This window comes from Dendropsophus ebraccatus, chromosome 10 (genome assembly GCF_027789765.1).
Source record: "Dendropsophus ebraccatus isolate aDenEbr1 chromosome 10, aDenEbr1.pat, whole genome shotgun sequence".
NCBI classification, from domain to species: Eukaryota; Metazoa; Chordata; class Amphibia; order Anura; family Hylidae; genus Dendropsophus; species Dendropsophus ebraccatus.
This window is the reverse complement of record NC_091463.1, coordinates 92109300-92132755: the sequence shown is the minus strand read 5'-3', so window position 1 is coordinate 92132755 and position 23456 is coordinate 92109300. Positions and strand designations below refer to the sequence as shown.

Here is a 23456-nt window from a genome sequence, read left to right as displayed (position 1 = left end):
ATAAAAAACCAATACACCTTAAAGTGTCGCTGTCGGTTTTTTTTTCTTCTTTCAGAAATCAATAGTACAGGCGATTTTAAGAAACATTGTTATTGGGTTTATTAGGCAAATATGCCATTAACTGCATTCAAAAAGACTTTCCCCAGCCCCCCCCCCCCTCCTCTCTCTCATTCACTGCTCATTATCAGGAAATCTCGACTCATTTACATCAGTCGGGCCCTGTGTATCCTATGGAGAGGGGAGGGGGGAGATTAGTTGGCAGCAGAGAGCAGAGAACAAAGGATTACACAGCGGGAGCTGTATGAAAGCTCGTATTCAGGGGTCAGAGAGGTCAGTGCTGACTAAAGAGGAGATAGCCCGGTGATGTAGCAGTAAATTAACTCTTTGTTGTCCTGGTTTGGTGCCTCATCTCCCTCCACCCCTCCCCTCTCCATATAAAACCATGAAGACAGGGGGGAGAGTTTCAAACTGCTTTTTCATGATAAAAAATGCATTTTTCGGCTAATAAACCCAATTACAACGTTTCTTAAAATCGCCTGTACTATTGATTTCTGCAAAAAAAAAAAAAAAATCTGGCATAAAGGTGTTGGGGGCTGGTTATGCCTGCACACAGGTGTATATTGTAGTGTAAATCTGCACCAGCTGAGAGCCTTGCTTATGGCAAGATTTATCCAACAGGTTTCTGAAGCCAAAGCCAGGAACAGACATATACAGGGATCAGGTCATAAAGGAAAGTCTGAGATTTCTCCTCTTTTCAAATCCATTCCTGGCTTTGGCTTTCAAAATCTGTCAGATAAATCACTGCAGACGCAGTTGCTCATTACTACAATCTTTTTTAGAATGTATTGTGTTCCCTCAGCTCTCCATTACAGTCATCCCGATCTGCTTACACCCCTCTCACAGTGCTGCTGCCAGTTTCCCGCACAAAGCTGTTGCAGAACATCTCATTTCACTGCAGACTATTGACATTGCAGCACCTGCGGTATTACTCCCTGTCTGTTCTTTGTGTCATCACTCAGCACAAGGCAGCATGCTGTAATCACAACACACTCTCCCTTAATATCTCCATAAAGATATATATGTATCTGTGTGTATGACAGGGAGATGGTGATGTAGGCTGGAAAGACTGGTTAGAGATGGTGACATCACTCAGGAGGTGGGGCTAGAGCTCAAAAACATGAACCAGGCACACCTTCTGTGACATCAGAGGATAATGCGTTGTCTACGGAGAGACAGAAGAGTCGGAGCTGAGGACAATACACACTGTGTAGTTCTTCTGGTGCCAACTTCCTTTCAGGGTTAAATCACACAAAGCCACTTTGAAGCCAGTACTATTACACTATATTAGAAAGTGATATATTTTGGGATGATTTTATTTAAATCTAACTTTCTAATACCAAAGTAACCCTTTAAAACCAGTGCATGGATATGTTGGTCTTGATGAAAGACTTGGAGGTGGTTTTCCTGAAACAATTTCATGGGCAACACATGAAATCATTTCTTTTTCCAAAAAAAAACTTCATATCCAGTTGTTAGCTGGGAGTCACTAATGAAGTATAAAACATCACACTTACAATGCTTTTCTATTTATGTCATGCATTTTCCCAAAATGCAGTATGCTGTAGCTGTGGGGTTTTTTTCATCTCATTTTTGGCTTTGTTCCCTTTCCTCCCAATGGACCTCTGTATGCTGAAAAAAAAGTATAAAAAAAACCCTAAATGCTTGCATGCGTTTTTTTTTTTTTTTTTTTTTTCCCCTGCTATCTTCTCTCCCTCATATTCTTTAATAGAAACTCTAGGATCACATGATCGAGGAGCCACATGAAACCAAATACCACAAAAAACACACATACTCATGCATACTACTGGGGGGACATCGCAAAAACTACATCATGTTTATTGCAGTTTTTTGTGGCATTTTTATTTTAAGCCCAAACATTACACAGTGCAAAGGACAACGCCTTAAAGGAAAAGTCCAGCTAAATAAAGCACAGCGCAAGCAGGAGTCTGTGGGGACATAACAAAGAAACTCTACTTACCCTTCCCTGCCTTACCGATCCAGGACCCCCACCAGCCTCCTGCAGCTCCCCGTCCTGTGGCCTCACAACCTGGGCTCAGTAATGTCTGCTCAGCCAGTCATTGGGGGGGTGGGGGGAAGGCTACAGTCAGACTGGCCAGGAGAAACTGGAGTGCGGGGGCCCGGGGACAGGTAAGTAGAGCTTCTTTATTATGTTACTGGACTGCCCCCTATTATTTTGGTCAGAGTTCCCCATTAAAGAGATTGTCCAAGATTAGAAAAAGATGTCTGTTTTATTCCAGCAGCACCACCTGTCCTGTGCGGTTGCTCCATTTACTTCACTGAACTGCAGTATCACATACAAACTAAGAAAAAAATTTTTTCTAATCCTAGATAACCTCTTTACCATTATTTAGGGGAAAAAAATATGACATGTAACACAGACATTTCAAAAGTTTGGGTATGTGCACACTGAGGAAAAGGCGAGGAATTCAGCTTGAAATTCCTCCCGTAAAATATGTACAAAGCAAAGTCCCATTGTGTTCAATGAGTTTTCTGCTCTGCTGTTCACACTGCAGAATTTCCGAGCAGAATTTTCTGCTGTAGATTTGCTAGAGGAATCCTATAGAAGTCAATGGGGGGCTTAAATTCTGCTTGAATTCTGCCTGAAAACTTTCAGCTACAATTCCTCGAGAATTCCTCAGTGTGCACATAACCTTTCTGGATGTTATGGTCTCCAGAAGCGCTAAACACTTCTCTCCCTGGCTCACTGCATTGCAGGAAATGGATTCTATGGTAAGTGTAGGGAGACTGTTAACTGCAATGAGCTGGAGTGTGAAGCATTCACTTGCAGTCCTTTCCCAGCTTATAGCAGTCGGTGGTGGTCTGAACACCTAGACTCAAATCACACTGATCAGAATTTTTGAACGTTCGCTGCGTTTACACGTACGATTATCGTTTGAATTCGATCGTTATCGTGCAAATTCGAACGATAATCGTTCCGTGTAAACCCAGCATAAGGGTGCATTCACATGTACAGGATCCGCAGCAGATCTGCAGCAGATTTGATGCTGTGTTCAGTTATTTAGATCAAATCTGCTGCAGATCCGCAGCATAAAATCTGCGATGTGGTGTGTGTGAAGCTACCCTAAGGGTGCGTTCACACGTACAGGATCTGCAGCAGATTTGATGGCCCAGAGTTACTTTGCATTAAATCTGCAACTTCAAATCTGCGCCATTAAATCTGCTTCAGATCCTGTACATGTGAACGCACCCTTATGGTTCCTTAACACGGAGCGATTATCGTTCAAATTTTCACGATAACGATCGCATTTGAGCGATATTCGCTTGGGCAAACGCTGCATACGATCAAGCGACGAGCGATAAATCGTGATCTTTCAACATATTTTAAAATCGTTGTTGGACGTTCACTGAAAATTAGCAGATTGCTTCGTCTAAACAGTCTTTCAACGATTCACCCTATGTGGGAGATGGGCTTAGGCGATCTTAAAACGATCGTAACAACATTTTTTTCAAACGACCTATTGTTCCATCTAAACACTAATCGTTATAAAAAAAATACATCGTTACTTTGAAATTGTTAATCGTTCAATTGCGCAAATTATCGCTCTGTGTAAAGGGACCACAAGAGTCAGTCTTTATTCTTTTTATTGTTCAGCTACTGTACCCCACTGCTGGGCCTAACTTTCCCAGCATGCCCCATCATCTGATATATCCTGCATATGCAGCTTACAACTCCTAAGTGCAGGCACTGGGCATGCTCGACCAGCAAGCTGAACCACAGGTCATAATCCTAGGCGACGAGGTCAGTACGTGGTAATGAGGTGGGAAGCAACTAAAAACATCGGTACTTTCTGTAGGAGCTAAGTTTTATACCGGAGTATCCCTTTAATACAGTGTGGAAGAAAGCTTTCCATCTTTGCCACAGATAATAGATGTGTCAGGTTTCAGAAAAAATGCATCAGGTTTATGCACAAGTTATCATCAGTTTCGCCTAGAGTACCATAGAAAAATTATCAAGAATTTTTTTTCTTTACAAAGGCTTTTAGGCCTATAAATCTTATGCTTTATACGGAAATTAATCAGGATGAGGTGACCTGGAATAAACTGGAAGGGGGCTAGTAAGTGAACACCTCTACCTATAAGCCATACTTACCTGCCCAATCCCCCACTGCTGCCCTTCCTACGATGCCTGGGTACCTTCTCCTCACTGCTTCCTGAAGATGTGCTCCCTGTGCCAGGCAGTGGTGACCCTGGTAGAGTAAGAAGGCAGCATGGGGACTGGGCGAGTATGGTTTTATATTATATATTAATAAGGCATAAAAATACTGGAAAGAACCTTTTTTTGGTTGTTTTTTATAGGTGCAAATTTATCCTAAAAAAGTGCAAAAATGTAAAAGTAATTAGAACAATAAAGCGGCATAGGAACACACATTATGAGTATTAGGGGATGGTGTAGGCCATTTTGGTAATAAAAAGATTTTTTTTTTTTGGCAATAAAATATTCATAAAAAAAATATTACATTCACTTTTGTTCTTTAACATGTCTGAATGGAGCAGTGACCCAGCTGCCTCTGATATACACTCCGTGGACATTGTCCTCCATTAAGGTGCGTTTACACGAAACGATAATTGGCCCGATCGTATGATTAATGATGTCGGAGTACCGATTTTTTTTTTCATATCGATCAGTGTTTAGACGGTACATTATATCGTACGGAAAATCGTTTTGCTATCGCGTAAGCCTATCTCACACATTGGTTAAATCGGCGAACGACTGTTTACACGGAACGATCTGCGAATTTTTTGTGAATGACGATTTGAGAACATATTGAAAGATCAAAATGAACGATTTCTCGTTCGTTGTTTGATCATTATCGCGCAAATTCACACGATAATCGTTACGTGTAAACGCACCTTTAGTGAGGTTCCCAGCAGTCTGACCTCCACTGATTAGATACTTATAATCAATATGCTGTAGATAGCTTACCATTTTAGTAGTGTACCTGTCTTAGGGCCCTATTCCACTGGACGATTATCGTTTGCATAATCGTTAACGATTAACGATCTCAAACGACCGCTATTGCGAAAGACCTGAAAACGTTCACTCATTTCCATGGAACGATAATCGTTACTTATGTCGTAATTGCGATCGTTTTTACTTCGCTATTGCATTTGTATCTATTGCGAACGACGTCTTATTCAATGCGAACGAGCAACGATAAAAATAGGTCCAGGTCTTATAAAGCGATCAACGATTTTTCGTTCGGTCGTTAATCGTTAACTGCATTTCAACCGAACGATTATCGTTTGGATTCGAACGATTTAACGATAATCTGAACGATAATAGGGCCCTTAGTGCTGCTTTTCCCCATTGGTGTGCAGTTGATTCGGGTAACCATGGATACGTCCACATGAGGTGAGTTTCATGCAAGAGCTAGCATGGACGTATCCATGGTTACCTGATCTCCCTGCAGTGAGAGCAGCTGCATGCTGAGGGAAAAGCAGCTTAATGACTATAAATGATATAATTTGAGATCTACTTTGTTCCTACACTGAGCCCACTCTTCTCTACTATAGACGTCCTGACACGGAGAGCATCTCCATTACACCCATTCACTCCACTCCCTCAGTCACTGTTCACACTATACACATTACGGCCAGATACCGCATTCCACCTCAGCCCCCGGCTCCACATCTTCCTTCTGCTCCCTTCCTCTCATGTTTCCTCCTCTCGCACTCCTCATGTGCGTTTCCCGCGCTTTTCGCACTCACTATGTTCCCGCGTCGGCTCCCGTAGTTCTTCCCCCGGAGCTTGTAGTTGCTTAGCAACAGTGCGTTCTCACTGCCGGTGCGTTCCCCTCCTTCCCGCTCCTCACAGAAGGTGGGTTCCTGTCACATATCTGTCAGATGTCTGTGATTTTCCTCATATAACATCATACAGGACGCCATTGTCTTCATGTCCTCACATACTGGGAGGACAGGGTTAGTAATATTCCGGATTCTCATTATACCTTATATTTACCATGTCACCTTTTATTTTTAGGGGGTAAATTTGTTTCCCGTTGGAATAAATGGTGGAATTATCTTGGCAGAGTTTCCATCCCAGTCTGAAGATTTGCTCATCATTTTTTTTATAGAAAACACTTGATATTTTGCCATATAATGTTACTGATCGTTGCCATGTAGTCCGCCATGTTGTGTCTTTGTGCTGTCTGGAGTGCAGTGTGCCTATTTTTTAATGGGGATCAGTGTAGATATATGTGCATAAAGAGAAATATGATGTGTCACATCTACGGGAAAAATCTAACATTTAAAGGAGACGTCCGGCGAAAATTTTTATTGACATATTGTATTGCCCCCCAAAAGTTATACAAATCACCAATATACTCTTATTACGGGAAATGCTTACAAAGTGCTTTTTTCCCTGCACTTACTACTGCATCAAGGCTTCACTTCCTGGATAACATGGTGATGTCACTTCCTGGATAACATGGTGATGTCACTTCCTGGATAACATGGTGATGTCACTTCCTGGATAACATGGGGATGTCACTTCCTGGATAACGTGGTGATGTCACTACCTGGATAACATGGTGATGTCACGACCCGACTCCCAGAGCTGTGTGGGCTGTGGCTGCTGGAGAGGATGATGGCAGGGGGATGCTCAGTGTCCCTCCAGTGCCCTGTGTCCCTCAGTGTCCCCTGCCATCATCCTCTCCAGCAGCCACAGCCCGCACAGCTCCGGGAGTCGGGTCGTGACAACACCATGTTATCCAGGAAGTGACATCACCATTTAATCCTTGAAGTGACATAACCATGTTATCCAGGAAGTGACATCACCATGTTATCCAGGAAGTGAAGCCTTGATGCAGTAGTAAGTGCAGGGAAAAAAGCCCTTTATAAGCATTTCCCGTAATAAGTGTATATTGGTGATGTGTATAACTTTTGGGGGGCAATACAATACGTTAATAAAAATTTTCGCCGGAGTTCTCCTTTAATACTCACCTGCCCACAGTGCCAGGTCCCCGCTGATCAAATGAGACAGGTCACAATTGCCACTAGTGATTGGCGGAGCAGCCTTTTCCTGGGTGACAAAAGAGTTGTTCTTCTTCTTCAAAAAAAAAAAAAAGGTTATGTGCATCAAAACTGACCTGTTAACTTGTACAATGACACCCTGTTTCTCCTGAAAATAAGACCTAGTAGAGGTTTTGCTGAATTGCTAAATATAAGGCCTCCCTGAAAGTAAGACCTTGAACAGAACACCAGGGCTTGCAGCTGAGATTCATTTTAGCCCGCCGCCATTGTCCCCTATCTTCACTGTCCGTTGCAGAGCAGCTGCATGCCACCAATCCCGATGTTCCCTTTTGCGACCGTCACTTGTAAATGTGCAGGCAAGGCATCAAGAGGCCTGTCACCTGCCGCCATCCCCGTTGCCTCCTACCACCAGATGTGGAGCTGCACACACTTTGCCATTATCCCATTGCCAGCTGCCATAGGACGCGTTCACACTACAGAACATCCAGCAGATTTCGCCTCGCGCACCCGCTTGACTTTCTGCCTGTGCCATAGACTTCATTCTATAATGTCAATTCTTTAGGCGGATAGCAGAATCTGCCCGAGCATAGAATGGAGTCTATGGCACGGGCGGAGAGTCAAACAGGAACGGACAGGGGCAAGCAGCGGAATGCGCAGATTCCGTAGTGTGAACGTGTCCTTGCTGTGCGCTCTGTCCCTGCTGTGCTGTACGAGTGTGCTGTGATGAGCTCCCCCTGGTGGCTGGAAACCACCATACCGTACACTCTGTCCCTACTGTGCATGTGATGTGTGAATTCTTATTCATGGAAAACTAAGACACCGCGCATCTTTGGGAGCAAAAATTTATATAAGTGCAGTCGTCGCCCTGCTTTCTGTAACGTAATGAGATGGCTGCATAATGATAGTCTATAGGGCACGTCTCTTTACATAGACAGAGCAGGGAGAAGAGCGTGCGGCACCACAATCACCTCCCCAATGATACCTCTGATTTATGCAGTCCTAAACAAGGTTCTTACAATGTTTTTCTTGTTCCTGATTATTGTGCACACAGAACATTTTTTACATTGTATGCTGTCACTTTTGTACGATTTTTGCAATTTTGTGTCCTCTCCAGGTTTCTGTAGTATTGGGGCCTTCTCTACTAGATATTTGTCCTTTACTCACTTATTAAGGATGAACAAAGAGAGGCACAAAATGACAGAACGGATCTTAAACCTCACGTTGGAGATTATATACCTTCTGACGGGAGAGGTAAGGGATTCTGGGAGTCATAGTACAGGAGGGTTCCTAAGTGTGTAAATAAAGATATTTATTGGTGTCCGTTCATACACAGGATTACACAGTAGTGAAGAAATCTGTTGAGTGTGTGGCACCTAATTCCCAGTCACGTGTGTCAGAAGGATGGAGCAAAAGCCAAATTCCCAGTGTTGCTCCTCCACCTCGCAGTCTAATACATGGGAGAATCAACGAACATAAGGTCCTAGAGCTCACCAACAAGATCATTCTGATACTGACCAAAGAGGTGAGTGCTGCTGGGAACACTGGTACATTTTACGATAATGTGTCTAGATCATGACTATATCATTGTGTCAGTCAGGTCCCTATAAGGTGTCAGGACGTCACTGTCTATCTCTCCATGGAGGAGTGGGAGTATCTAGAAGGACACAAGGATCAGTACAAGGAGGTCATGGTGGAGGATCAGCCACCCCTCACACCACAGGGTAAGAGAAAACTTTCATTGGCTGTAAAGGAGAGTAGATTGCTGTAATGTGGCTGGGCTTAAGATGCTCCCTGTTCTCTTGCTATATTTTACGCAGAGGAATGTACAGTGAAACCTTGGATTACGAGCATAATTTGTTCCGGAAACGTGCTTGTAATCCAAACTACTCATATATCAAAGCAAATTTTCCAATAAGTAATAATAAAAATTTGTTTCACAACCCAAAAATAAGTTAGGTAAGGTGTTCTGTATCTATAAAGGACACTATCAGTAAAGAAAGGGTTAATCTGTTAACTCCTCCCCACACACACTTGAACAGGTAGCAGGGGTTAAAAAGAGAAGGCTTACTACCAAGCACGGTATCAGGATGGGGACACAGGGGAAATCTTGGTAGTTTACCAAGCTACTAGCCGACTAACACTTGGCTGGTTAGGCACCAGTGCCACCTACTGACTTTCTTAGATTGTTACTGCATTTGGACATTACATGGAAGTTTCCAGAAATAGGGTGGAGTTAAACATGCAGATTAGGCCCCAATATTGAGGAGTGACTGGAGGAGAAGAACAGCTTAGAGGTAAGCAGGAGAGAGCGCCAGCAGTTGCAACCCTATGCGGAATAGACCCAGCTAGGTCATTGTAATGCTGGGACTGTAGTCCAGAACCTGAGAAGAAAGGCTTTGTGTGTGCTTTTCCAGCAACTGAGTTAGCAACCTCGTTGCTGTGATTTTGTCTGTGTCTGAGGAGAGAAGTTGTGCTCTTTAGAGTTTTTCTTGGACCTGTGCTTTTAAAGGTCCAAACCAAGGGAGGTATATCACTGCCAGGGCCACTACACTGAGTCTCTTACATATTCCTCAGTTGGTAATCTTGTGTTCACTGCATGTGTGCATCTTACAGATACACCCAGTGAGACTAGTACATCTGAGAGATGCCCCAGTCCTCAGGATGGTTCAAGAGGAAATCTGAATGTGCCCCAGCATCATCAGGTAGAAGGAAAAGAGCACAATAAATACCTGTGAAGAAACATCGCATCAAACTTTATCATTATTTTTTTTTTTCTTTGTAGATTGATGACCTGATTATTGTCAAGGTGGAAGAGACAGAGGAAGATGGGGAGTATAATGGAGGTGATTGTCTGTATAATGAGGACGAGACTCCTACCAATATCAGCACAGGTAAGCAACTTCCATCCGTATTAAAGAACCAGGTATTCTCCTTGTTTATTACAATGAACAATATATTAATCTTGAAGTATTATTATACTAGGATCTGTCAGCTCTCCTCCTGTGTCGTGTAGTATAGAATGCAAAACCCCTCTTCGATACCTTTAACTCTCTTCTTAAGCACAAAGTTCAGACACCCATCACTGACCTCTGCGCTGAAGACCTGGCTTCTTAATTCAAATCTAAAATTGACACTATCCACTCTGACACCACCTCCCAGTCCGAAAGTCCCACAGATCCAATTCCCTCTCCCACTTCCTCATCACTCTTGGCCCTTCGAGGTCCTTTACTCTTCTCGTCCTACTACCTACCCTAGTGACCCTATTCCCTCACACCTCCTTCAGTCCCTCTCTCCTGCTGTCACTGCTCACCTCACTAAAATATTCAACCTTTCCCTCCTCCTTCAAACACTCTGTAATAACCCCACTACTGAAAAACCCTTTCTAGATCAGTCCTGTACAGCCAACTGTCGACCTGTTTCTGATTTCCGTTTTATCTCTAAACTCCTGGAACGTTTTGTCTTTTCTCACCTAACCCACTATCTCTCTGATAACTCTCTAATCAACCCCCTACAGTCGATCCCTTCCCTCCACAGAAACTGCTCTCACCAAGGTGTCAAACCCTTTCCTTAAGTCACAAGGAAGCTACTCCTTGCCAAGGGTCCTATTACACGGAGCGATTTTTAAGGATTAACGATAAACGCTCGCAAACTAGATTGTTTATCGTTCATCTGAAATCATTCACCATATTACACAGAACGATAGTGGTTAGTTACGATCGTTACTATGATCGTTTATTCCTTCTGATCCCAGCAAAACAATAAACAATGTGCAATTCCCGATTAGTGAAAAAATGTGGAACTTTAGCGAACGAATGTGGAATTACAGCGAACAATTAGCAATAATTTTAGGTTCAGATCTAAATCAACGACATACGCACGATTTTTCGATCGTTGCCTGCAATTACACAGAACGATTATCGTTTAAATTCGAACGATATGACGATTTTTCGCACGATAATCATCCCGTGTAATAGGGCCCTGATTCTTCTTGATCTCTCAGCAGTGTTTGACACCATAGACCACCAGCTCCTCCTCTAAATTCTTTACACTCTTGGCGTTCTTTCAATGATCTTATACTAATATTTTCCATAATCAGAACCTCTCACTCCCGCCTCCAAAACTTCTCTCGTGTTGCACCCAATCTCTGAAACGCTTTACCCAAAGAAACTAGACTAATTTCTTATACTCACAGTTTCAAGCACGCCCTGAAGACTCACCACTTCAGGCATGCTTATAACATTCCCTAAACTTGTCTCCCCTTCTGCTGTCCCCTCACCTTTTACTCTGTATCCCAGAAAGTTCCATGTACTTTTATCAGCTCTTCTGTGTGGTGTAGTATAGTAGATCTGTCAGCTCTCCTGTGTGGTGTAGCATAGTGAGTGGATCTGTCAGCTCTCCTGTGTGGTGTAGTATAGTAGATCTGTCAGCTCTCCTGTGTGGTGTAGCATAGTGAGGGGATCTGTCAGCTCTCTTGTGTGGTGTAGTATAGTGGATCTGTCAGCTCTCTTTACTTTATCTTTTTATTTCCAGGAGACGACTGCTCCAGAAGCTCAGAGGGACATTTCCTTTCATATTCAGACTGTGAGGCAGAACATAATATCACACGTGACCCTTATGGGGACCACCTTATCATTTCTAACCTACCTTCAGTCGACCACAATGAAGATCCACCATCTGATCCCACTACTGTCACAGAACCGTCATCAGATCAGTCACAGGTTCCCAGATCATTCCCTTGGTCTGAATATAGGGAATATTGTAGAAATAAATTAAATGGTCCAACACAGAAAACTGTTCCTAGAGACGAAAAACAATTTCCATGTCCAGAATGTGAAAAATGTTTTTCATACAAATCAAATCTTTACGACCATCTCAAAATTCACACTGGGGAAAAGCCATACTTATGTTCAGACTGTGGCAAATGTTTTACCCGCAAGTCAGATCTGGTTAGGCATCACAGAACTCACACTGGGGAGAGGCCGTATTCGTGTCCGGTTTGCAGCAAATGTTTTGCCATGAAGTCTGTCCTTGTTGGACACCAGAAAACTCACACTGGGGAGAAGCCGTTCTCATGTCTGGAATGTGGGAAAAGCTTCAATCGGAAATTCAGTCTTGTTGTCCATCAGAGGATTCACACCGGGGAGAAGCCATTTGCGTGTTCAGAATGTGAGAAATCTTATACCAACAAGAAACAACTGGTTCTGCATCAGAGACTGCACACAGAGGGGAAGACATTGTGCTAATCAGAATGTGGGGGAAATTTTATCCAAAATCTTTTTGCACTTTCCTTAAGGCCAGTTTCACACGTATCGATTTCACGCTTCGACTTCCGCAGCGAAATCCAATCTGATACTCTAGTGTCATTTCCTATGGCTGCACATTCTTTTTTTATTTCACTGTGAGAATGTAGTCCTTGCCCTTTAACCCACCGCTGCTGGGCTAATACATTACCTGCCCGCACTCCCTGGCGTCCTGCCAGTGCTCTGTTCCACCTCAGCCACTGATTGTACGTCAGGGAGCTGGAGAAGCAGACGGGAGCCCGGGCAGGTAATGTATTAGCCCAGCAGCGGTGGATTAAGTGGACGGGCTACATTCTGGCAACGGAATGAGAATCCACTAAGAGAATGCAGAGCCATAGGAAATGACAGTACAGAGTATAGCAGCAAAACTCGCAGCCTGAAATCCGCTGCCATGCGATATGTGTGAAACTGGTCTAAAGCAGCACTCTGATTTCTTTCTTATTCACCATGCAGTCAGTCTGTATATATAATTCATCTAGTATTACCTCACTTTGTTCTTTTCTGTCTGAAAATTAATGCCTTAGTTGGATCATGTGATCTTATGGTGATCCCCATAGAAATTACATGTGTTTTTGTGCTCACAGTGGAGTCACCAAATCAGCCAGCAGAACCTCCTGTATGGTGAAACTGCATGGACTGTTCCACACAAGCTCTCCCTAGAGCGGAGACACAAAATCGCATCACAGTTACTGATTATGCACACAGTTATGATCAGCCCCCCCCCCCCCCCTAACTGTATACTAGTCTCTTATTTAGAAATCTATAGAGAGCTGGTAGTGCCCATGTGATATGTGATGCTGCTGATAATTTGAAATGGTGACAATGCAGTTTGAAATCTGAAACTCAAGATGGTGGCTGATCATTGGTCACATGAGCCAGAGCTGAGATGAAACAGATGACACTACAGGAATATGATGGTGAGTGTGCATTATGGGGCCACACAAATCAGAAAATTCTCAGAGATCGTTCTTGTTTGTAACATGGAGAAAATGTTAACAAGATACTATGTTTAATTTATACCTCAGGGGACATGTCGATGTTTGATATGTTTTGCCCTATGGGGCAGACTGCTGCTATAATAACTACAACACGTCCCTCCTCCATAAGAGACACAGTAATCTGTAATTTATGAATCTCCTGTGGTGTAGACACGGTCATTATTAATGGGCATGCTGTCAGCAAAAGATGGAGTAGGTCACATATTTGACACGCTAAAACACTTGACAACCCCAGATATAGATAAAACCAGCATAAAAATAATCAGATTTCCTACATCTAAAGCACTATACTCCAGAGCTGCATTCACAGATCTGCCAATTGTGGATGCGTTTACTTTTTTAGTCCAGGTGAAAGTGACCATAAAGGAAGTAAAGACTCCTGGGTGATTTCAGCTCTGAAGCCTGCAGAATTTGGGCATAATTACGATGTCAAATGTGGTATATACTATCTTTCCTGCTGCTCCGTGGGTCTTGAAGACTTGTGTGCTGTTGTATGGTCCCGCTCCGTCTGTGTGGATTAACTGACTACTAATTCTGAAACTGACCAATAGGTGTATGAATAAATTTATATTGGTTATAAAAGTCTGTCTGGTTTTTGTATATCATATCCCAAGATCCTTTGCTAGTTGCATATGATTTTATAGTTTCAAGTATTGCTTGATATGGCCCCGTTGACACTACGGAATCGGCGCAGAGATTCCGTGCGGAAAACCCCATTCCCCCCCCTGCGAACTCTGCAAATCCTGCCTCCTATCAGTTTGAATGGAAGGGGCTTGCGCACCTCTGCTCTCTGCGCCTCTCTGCTCAAAGAATTGACTTGACAATTCTTCGAGAGGAGAGGCATGGAGAGTGGAAGCACATGAGCTCTCCCATTCAAACTGATAGAATGTAGGCACGAGTCAGCGGTGGGGGGTGTTAGGGTGTTCCGTTTGGAATCTCTGCACCGATTCCTTAGTGTGAAAGGGGCCTAAGGTATAAATGAAAGATATTGGTTCATTCTGCCGCTATGTTCTATTAGAGCTCCAGTATCTTTAACAAGAACAGCGTGGTCAGCAGGTATATTCTTCACCCAATCAAAAGTCAGGTGGATCCATCAAACTGGCTCCATTAAAGGGGTTATCCAGTGCTACAAAAACATGGCCACTTTCCCCCTACTGTTGTCTCCAGATTGGGTGGGGTTTGGAACTCAGTTCCATTGAAGTAAATAGAGCTTAATTGCAAACCGCACCTGAACTGGAGACAAGAGAGGGGGGAAAGTGGCCATGTTTTTGTAGCACTGGATAACCCCTTTAAGCTCCATTTACTTCAATGGAACTGAGTTTCAAACCCCACCCAATCTGGAGACAAGAGTGGTGCAAAAGTGGCCATGTTTTTGTAGCACTGGATAACCCCTTTCATTACCAAGCATGAAAAGCGTCACATTCTCTTAGAAACAGCACCACATACTGATCATAGGTTGTGCCTGGTATTGCAGCTAGGCTCCATCAAAGGGACTGAGACTATGCAATTGTGTGTGCAGCTTTATTCAGTGCATTAGCTGCAATACCAGACACAGCCTATGGTTTTTGCTTTTTTAACCCCCTGGATTCAACTTTGGCTTCCTAGCCACCTCAGGTCATAACATGGGAAAAATCCTTTTATTCTGTGGGGCGATATGTATTTCCAATCCCTAGTAGTGCTGAGATCTAGACCTATAGGGTTCATTTACACTGACAGATTATCTGCCAAAAATTTGAAGCCAAAGCCAGAAACAGACTGTAAACAGAGATCAGGTCATAAAGGAAAGCCTGAGATTTCTCCTCTTTTCAATCCATTCCTGGCTTTGGCTTCAAATCTTGGGCAGATAATCTTTCTGTGTAAATGGACCCTAATACCTCCCTGTTCTCCAGTCCAGTTCCCCTGTCCTGATTGACAGCAGGAATCAGGAATGTGAGGGAGAGGGAGGAGGTGTTACAGTTCTCAATTTATCAGGAGAATGGGAATACTTTGGCACGGTCCTGGAAAAAAAGGATTTTTCTACATTGAAAGCACAGATATATATATGAAAGGTACCATGTTTCTCTGTGACCGAACAGCGTCAGCCGTTGGAAACGTGAACTGCAGCTGACAGATTAATTTAAAGGGGTTGTCCAGTAAAAATCCTTTTCTTTCAAATCAGAAAGTTATATAGATTTGTAATTTACATATATTAAAAAATCTCAAGTTTTCCAGTACTTATCAGCCGCTTTATGTCCTGCAGGAAGTGTTGTTTTTAATCTGACACAGTGCTCTCTGCTGACATCTCTGGCCGAGACAGGAACTGTCCTGAGCAGGAGAGGTTTTCTATGGGGATTCATAGAAAACCGAGACAGAGTTCCTGTCTCAGCCAGAGATGTCAGCAGAGAGCACTGTGTCAGACTGAAAGCAACACTTCCTGCAGGACATAAAGCGGCTGATAAGTACTGGAAGACTTGATATTTTTTTAATATAAGTAAATTACAAATCTATATAACTTTCTGATATCAGTTGATTTCAAAGAAAAAGATTTTAGCTGGAAAACCCCTTTAAAGTATCGGTCAACATACCCTATCGATATAAAAAGAAAAAGGAATTCCCATTCAGATACAGTAAAAATGGTTAGGAACTGGATGTTAAAGTCAATTAGACGGGTGTCTCACAATTGCGTTCTCTATTTTGCAGGTAAATATCAGTAAAATCACTCGGTCATGTGAGAGCTATTCTGTCTATGCAGCGTGGGAAATAGTCATTGTGGCGGCACTATAATTATCAAAGCGCCCGCCTCTGTGATCACCAAATGACCAGGACAAGTTCCTATTCAATGACAGCAAGCAGAGATCCTAAAAAATCAAAGAAATTATATTGTACAGTGGTACCTTGGTTTAAGAGTAACTTGGATTGAGAGCGTTTTGGTTTAAGAGCTCACAGTTTTTCAAAATTGTGACTTGGTTTAAGAGCATTGCTTTGGTGTAAGAGCTCCCTGTACTGGGTGGGAGGAGGAGTGGGAGAGGGGCATGGTCTGCATAGCGGGGTCTAATGGTGGTTTTACACGGAGCGATAATTCGCCCGATCGCACGATTAACGATTTTGAATGAACAATGTTTTTTTTTATAACGATCAGCGTTTAGACGGAATGATAAATCGGACGGAAAAATCGTTTTGCGATCGGTTAAGTCTATCTCACACATAGGGGAAATCGTTGAAAGACTGTTTACACGGAACGATCTGCAAATTTTTAGCGAACGACCAACGATAATTTGAGAACATGTTGAAAGATCAAAATGAATGATTTCTCGCTCGTCGTTTGATCGTTTGCAGTGCTTACGCGTACGATTATCGTTCGAATTCGATCGTTATCGTGCAAATTCGAACGATAATCGTTCCGTGTAAAAGGACCATAAAGCCCTGTACTCTGACCCAGGAAGTCTCCCTCACCTTCCAAATCATAGCAGAACCACTTCAGGCTGGGGCTTACATCAGGGGACAGGACTGTGGAGGTAATCTCTCCATAGCTGTAACCCCTCTCTCCCCGGACAGAGAGTGCTGCATGTATGTGCCCACATCTGCCCTGCTCATCCCTTCCTGCTCCCTGCAGTCTCTGTCCGCCCTTGTGTTTCCCATCCTCTCCATTACTGTACAGTAACTTATAATATCACAGATTCTGCTTTTTTTTTTAATGTTTGTTTCATCTGTTTTACATGTTATTCAGAATATAAAATCATTATTTTTGCGGTGTGGAACCAATTGTCTGTACATCAGTGATTTCTTATGGGAAAATTTGATTTGGTTTAAGAGTGGATTTGGATTACAAGCGCCGCCCCGGAACCAATTATGCTCGTAATCCAAGGCACCACTGTATAACTTTTCCTTATACAGAAAGTAAATGAGGTGCGCCGTGGTGGATTATTATCGCAGTCACAGCAGATTAGCGCCTGAACGTTTATTTCATTAGTATTTGTCAAGAATGGAAGACCTTTCATGATATCATGATCATGTGATCAGTCACATGGGCTGAGGGAGCTCGCTTGGAGGCAAATGCTGCTGTACTAGTGATGTGCTTGGTCACATGATCATGACATCACCAAAGGTCCTTCATCTACCATGGGCTGGAATCTACTGGGGAGTCGGTAAATGTTTACAGGGATTCGCAGCCCCCCTCCTCTCCTCCGCATCTCTCTGACTTACATAGACGTCCAGGTAATTGTGTCTCTCCACAAGAATCCTTACTTGGTTATCACAATCCAAGGTGCGGGTATGTGTGTATATACATAATATATTATTATAATATATATATATATATATATATATATATATATATATATATATATATATACTACGATGGGTGACGCCATATAAGCACCACTCATCTTATATACAGTTTAGTTCTGTTCCATGTGTACACCACTAATTGAATAAAGAAGTGCTTCAGCAGCTGCAGTATTATGCAGCTGTGAAACCCTCTGAGTGTATATTACTTATCCCATACTAAATCCAAGTGTGGGCCCCTCCAGCCACAAGGTAGTGACTGACTGACACCACACAGCCAGTACCTGGGGGAATCCACTGTAAAGCCAGAAAGCGCACCAATTTACAACATCTAACGGTCAGATTTTAAAGTGTCACTGGCGACACGTCAAAAGCTTTGATCAGTCCGAGTGTGAGTGTTAAGACCCGCATTAAAGGGGTTGTCCAGCGAAAATATTTTTCTTTCAAATCTGGTGTCAGAAAGTTACATGGATTTGTAATTTACTTTTATTTAAAAAAAATCTAAATTCTTTCCATACTTATCAGCTGCTGTATGTCCTGCAGGAAATGTTTTATTTTCAGTCTGACACAGTGCTCTCTGCTGACACCTCTGGCCGAGACAGGAACTGTCCAGAGCAGGAGAGGTTTTCTATGGTGATTCATCTCGGCCAGAGATGTCAGCAGAAAGCAGTGTGTCAGACTGGAAATAAAACATTAAAAAATAAAGCAGCTAATAAGTATGGGAGGACTTAAGATTTTTTAATAAAAGTAAATTACAAATCTATATAACTTTCTGACACCAGTTGATTTGAAAGAAAAAGATTTTCGCTGGACAAACCCTTTAATTGTAAGAAAGAGCCGACTGTCCTGATCGTGTGACAAAGAGCCGGGAGAGGACTGTGTTGATCACTGTCTTCTCCCAGCTTGATCTTACAATTGGTGAGGGACCCGAACCGATCAAAACTTTTAACATGTCTCTCTGACAGTTATTTTCCTTGTTATTCCTAAGTAGTAAGATTATCTCTTGTTTTATTAGGTTCCTGCGGTGTTATAATAGATTTCCTTCTGGTGACCGCTCAGCGATGGACACAGACAGCAAGTGTCTCAAAGTGACTGAGCAAATACTGAGCCTGACCCTGGAGATCATCTACCTGCTGACTGGAGAGGTGAGGGGGGGGCATGGGATATATGACATGGCATCACGCTATGGATAGAGATGGGGACGGAGATGAGTGATATGTATCAGTGCGTCTCTCCATACACAGGATTACATGGTAGTGAAGAAAACTGGTGTGTATGTTCCTCCCAGCACACATCCCATTATGTCAGGAGTATGGACCGAGATCAGAAGCCCTATCATAGTGCCTCCTCCTACATCACTGATATACGAAAAAAGCAATGAGCGGAAGATCCTAGAGCTTACCAATAAGATCGTCCAGATGCTGACCGGAGAGGTGAGCGCTGCTGGGAATGCTGGGACATAATACTGCATCACCAAGGTATAATGACGGCTATATCCCTGCGTCTGTCAGGTCCCTGTAAGGTGTCAGGACGTCACTGTCTATCTCTCCATGGAGGAGTGGGAGTATCTAGAAGGACACAGGGATCAGTACAAGGAGGTGATGATGGAGGATCAGCCGCCCCTCACACCGCAGGGTAAGAGGAGACTGTCCATAAATATAAGTGTAAGCAGTTTTGTGGGTCACATACAGATGTAGCTGATGTCATGGTGGTACGATATGATGTTGGTGTTCTGTCACCCTCGATCTAGACAACAGTACGGTATGCACTACTACTGTACACTCCTGGCAGAAAGATGTTCACCCAGCTCAGCCAGGAGGTGGAAGCTATACACATTGCCGCTCGCTCACTTCATTCACTGGACCTGGCACTATGGCAAATGGCCACGCAAATGTTTAGTCAGTGATGCAGCATACACTTTTGTATGCTTTGCCATTCAGCGTACAAGAACAGGGTAACCAGCTTTTGAGAGTAGTCTTTATACCAGTCCCTTACGAAAATTGTTGCGTGTTGCCAATTGTGTTGGAAGCTGCTACATCTGTAGATACACCTGCCGCTATGTTAGTCATTAGCGGTGAATATTGTAGAAGTTTCAGGTAAGCTACGGTGAGGGTATGTGCACACTACGGAATAGGCGAGGAATTGGAAGAGAAATCCGCTCTTAAATGGGTACTCCGGGCTAGGTGGCTTTTTTTGCCTATAGTCGGGGAGGAGGGCAATGACGTCCCCTTACCTTCCTGGTTCCAGCGCTGCTCCAGTCTCTGCATGGGCTTGAAAGTACCCCTTTAATTCCCGCTTGAAATTCTTCACGTAAAATATGAACAGAGCAATGTCCCATTGTGTTCAATGAAATTTTCACTCTGTTGTTCACACTGCAGAATTTCCAAGCAGAATTTTCTGCCACAGATCTGCTTTCCGGCCAAAGAATTGACATGTCTATTCTTTGTGCGGATTTTGCTAGAGGAATCCCATAGAAGCCAATGGGGGCTTAAATTCTGCTTGAATTCCGCTCAAATTCTGCTCCTATGCTGCCAGAGCTGAATAGGCCAGGAAATTGAAGCAGAAAACTTTAGTCTTCAATTCCCCGCACATACCCTTAGGGTAACCATCAAACTCCAACTCTTGCCGGTTATTTCTGGCCTGTTGGGTGTGGGAAGGTTTGTCTGGGCCCGACACCTTTTCGAGAGTATTTGCGATAGACCACCTAAATTAAATGTATTTAGTAACCTTGTGTGTATTTCTTACAGATGGATCCAGTAATTCTCCCTCACCTGAAAATTTCCCTTGTCCTTTTAAGTCCCAGGATGATCGAGAAGAGAATTCTAATGTCCCGCAGGATCAGCAGGTACTGTAGAAGGATCTGACAAACAGTTCCTGAAGAGCTATGTCACTACATCATACAACATCTATATCTAGAGCTATTTTCTTTTAGATTGACGACCTAATTATTGTCAAGGTAGAAGAGACGGAGGACGATGAGGAGTATTATGGAGGTGACCTTCCAAGTAGGAAGACTGAAGCTTCTGGCAGTGTCTGCACAGGTGAGAGACAACCTCCCAGTATAGCAGAGTCACATTTATAGATGAAAGCAATCTCTTGGGTGCTGTTTTCATCTCATATCTTAGAGGTAGACATCGGGAAAATTCCCTGGCATACAGTATGCTCCACTGTTTAGGCATACTGCACGTATATATACATATTCCTTTATTCTGTCCATCTGCATAGGAAACACACTTGTATTTATAGTGGGATAAAGAGGTATGGCAATCCATAGTGGCCTAGCATATGCCAAATGGTCCCTCTGGGTATGTGGGTATGAATGGTAGCCTACAGACATGCTGAAGAAATTCCCTACTTCCTATATGTTCCTATGTTATGTAGACTGACCTTCAGTCTACATTCTCTGGTTACTACAATCTATGATCTAGTTATATCCAGGACTGTATCTATAACAAGAGGGTATCCTCTGTGGGTCCTATTAGACAAATCAATTTTTAACAATTGCAAATGAGATTGTTTATCGTTAACCTGAAATTGTTCACCATGTTACACAGAACAATAGTCCTTACGACCGTTACAACGATTGTAATTTCAAATAATTCCTTCTTTTGCTGGGATCAGATGGAGTAAACGATTGTAGTAAGGATCGTTTACGATTAGAGAACGAATGCGGAATTACAGCGAACAATGCTTTTAGGGTCAGATCTAAATGAGTGATCAACGACACACAAACGATTTTTTGATCGTTGCCTGCAATTACACGGAACTATTATCGTTCAAATTCAAATGATACAACGATTTTGCACACGATAATCGACCCGTGTAAAAGGGCTCTACGTCTAGAGGAAAGTAGGTTTCCACACCAGCACAGAGGGGATTCTTTAGGCTATCAAGCACTTTGCCAGAGGAAGTGGTCATGGTGAACTCCAAAACTATTACAAATTACAAAACTAGGCGCCTACCTACATTTTGGGAGAGTGATGATATTACAAGTTATAGTGCCTAGATTCTGAAGAAGGGTCAGTGGTCTGAGGATATGTTTTTCTACAACAAAGGAGCAGAAGTTAGGAATATATAGACAGTCTGATTTGCTGCTCGCTCTGCTGAGGAAAGTTGAGCAGAGCAAGCAAGTTTCTTGTCCCTAAGGCCCCGTGCACACATAGCAAAAGCGGCGGAATTGTCGGCCGTGGAACGCCGCCAACCTCTGTGCCATAATGACACTCTATGGGAGGCTTGCATAGAGTGTCATCATAGCACAGAGGCTGGCGGCATTTCGCAGCCGACAACTCTGCTGCTTTTGCTCTGTGTGCATGGTGCCTAAAGTTGCGAAAATGATAGGTAGTCTTAAAGGGTTAAGTTATGGAGTATTGAAGGAACCACCACCTTATTCTCTTCCTAGCCCCCACCTTTTACTGCAGCTGATAATCGTCATTAGGCGCTGCTAGAAATGCTTCTTTGAACAATAAACGGCCCGTGTAAAAGTGTCAGTGATCGGCCGAAGAGCGGGAAAATGCCCGATTCTCACCTGATAGTGATAGATTTTAGCACCTTAAAATAGATCCTATCGGCCACACATCTCCCTGTGTAAACAAGGGATGTGCAGCCGATAGCGAAACATTTAAAATGGCCACTCAACTTATCGTGTCCCCCCATATAAGGACCATTACAGTCAAGGAGGGAGATTTATCAAGCATGGTGTAAAGTGAAACTGGCCCAATTGCCCCTAGCAACCAATCAGATTCCACCTTTCATTTTCCTAAGAGTCTGTGAGGAATGAAAAGTGGAATCTGATTGGTTGCTAGGGGCAACTGAGCCAGTTTCACTTTACACCATGTTTGATAAATCTCCCCCAAGGTGTCTACTAATAACTAATTTTATTCCCAACAGATGCCCCCCGGAGCCTCGGATGCAGTCCTCTCCCTTCTTCTTCAGATTGTGAAGCAAACTCTAATAAGGCACAAAATGTTTATGGGCAGCAATTCATTACCATAAACTTTCCTTCCCTCCTCAACGGAGATCTAGTACCTGTTCCCAGCACCTTCATGCAACCTTTAGCCGATCAGTCACAGATTGTACATCAGCTTCCAGGGCCTGAAGGAGAGAAGGAAAAGAACAATCCCAAAAATGAGGGGCGATTTCCATGTGGAGAATGTGGAAAAAGTTTTGCTATGAGATCAAACTTTCTTGAACATCTGAAAGTTCACACAGTGGAGAAGCCCCTGTCATGTACCATTTGTGGGAAGTGTTTCAAGCGGAAATCAGATCTTGTTAGACACCAAAAAACTCACACCGGGGAGAAGCCGTTCTTATGTTCAGAATGTGGGAAACGTTTCGCCATTAAATCAAATCTTTTTGCACATCACAGAATCCACACGGGGGAGCGACCATTCCCATGTCCTGTATGTGGGAAATGTTTCATTCAGAAGTCAGATCTTGTTGTTCATCAGATTGCTCACACAGGGGAGAAGCCATTTGGCTGTACAGTGTGTGGGAAATGTTTTAACCGGAAAAGAAGTCTTGTTCGACATCAGAGAATTCACACAAGAGAGAAGTCATAGTCATCTATAATAGGGGGAGTGTTAAAAACTTTGTGGAGGGTGAAGCCATTTTCATGTTCAGAATTTTGACATTTTTGTATGAATAAATTTAATCTTGTACATAAGAAAATCCACAAGCGAGTACAATTTGTGCAATGTTTAGAATGTGGGAAATGTTCTACTTACAAATCAGATTTCATTGAACATCTAAACAATTTAATCAGAGAAGCCATTTCAAAGTGGTTGTCTCATAAAGGGCGACTGTCATATAGCTGCCTAAGACA

General features: G+C 43.0%; 2 protein-coding genes across 2 annotated transcripts in view; both read left to right on the top strand.

Moving 5' to 3' along the window:
* LOC138766573 (zinc finger protein 91-like) overlaps window positions 1-13954 on the top strand; it is a 64548-nt gene extending 50594 nt beyond the window's left edge. The window contains exons 16-22 of the mRNA XM_069944164.1: window positions 5568-5920; window positions 8247-8325; window positions 8408-8596; window positions 8672-8795; window positions 9688-9776; window positions 9857-9965; window positions 11605-13954. Coding sequence (XP_069800265.1) covers window positions 5568-5920; window positions 8247-8325; window positions 8408-8596; window positions 8672-8795; window positions 9688-9776; window positions 9857-9965; window positions 11605-12317 — 1656 coding nt within the window. The 3' untranslated portion in view covers window positions 12318-13954. The remainder of the gene's footprint in view (window positions 1-5567; window positions 5921-8246; window positions 8326-8407; window positions 8597-8671; window positions 8796-9687; window positions 9777-9856; window positions 9966-11604) is intronic.
* Window positions 13955-18668: 4714 nt separating this feature from the next.
* LOC138766638 (oocyte zinc finger protein XlCOF8.4-like) lies at window positions 18669-23285 on the top strand. The gene is made up of 6 exons (XM_069944232.1): window positions 18669-18780; window positions 18880-19068; window positions 19147-19270; window positions 20383-20480; window positions 20568-20676; window positions 22523-23285. Exons 1-6 carry the CDS (start codon window positions 18697-18699, stop codon window positions 23191-23193), a joined length of 1275 nt encoding a protein of 424 aa, XP_069800333.1. The 5' UTR covers window positions 18669-18696; the 3' UTR covers window positions 23194-23285.
* Window positions 23286-23456: the final 171 nt, after the last annotated feature.

What these genes read in the sequence shown, in the direction of transcription:
- LOC138766638 (XM_069944232.1), top strand. Translation starts at nt 18,697, where the DNA reads ATGGACACAGACAGCAAGTGTCTCAAAGTGACTGAGCAAATACTGAGC. An exon ending in TCTACCTGCTGACTGGAGAG is followed by an intron (nt 18,781 to 18,879) that starts GTGAGGGGGGGG and finishes CTCCATACACAG; the next exon opens with GATTACATGGTAGTGAAGAA. An exon ending in ATGTCCCGCAGGATCAGCAG is followed by an intron (nt 20,481 to 20,567) that starts GTACTGTAGAAG and finishes ATTTTCTTTTAG; the next exon opens with ATTGACGACCTAATTATTGT.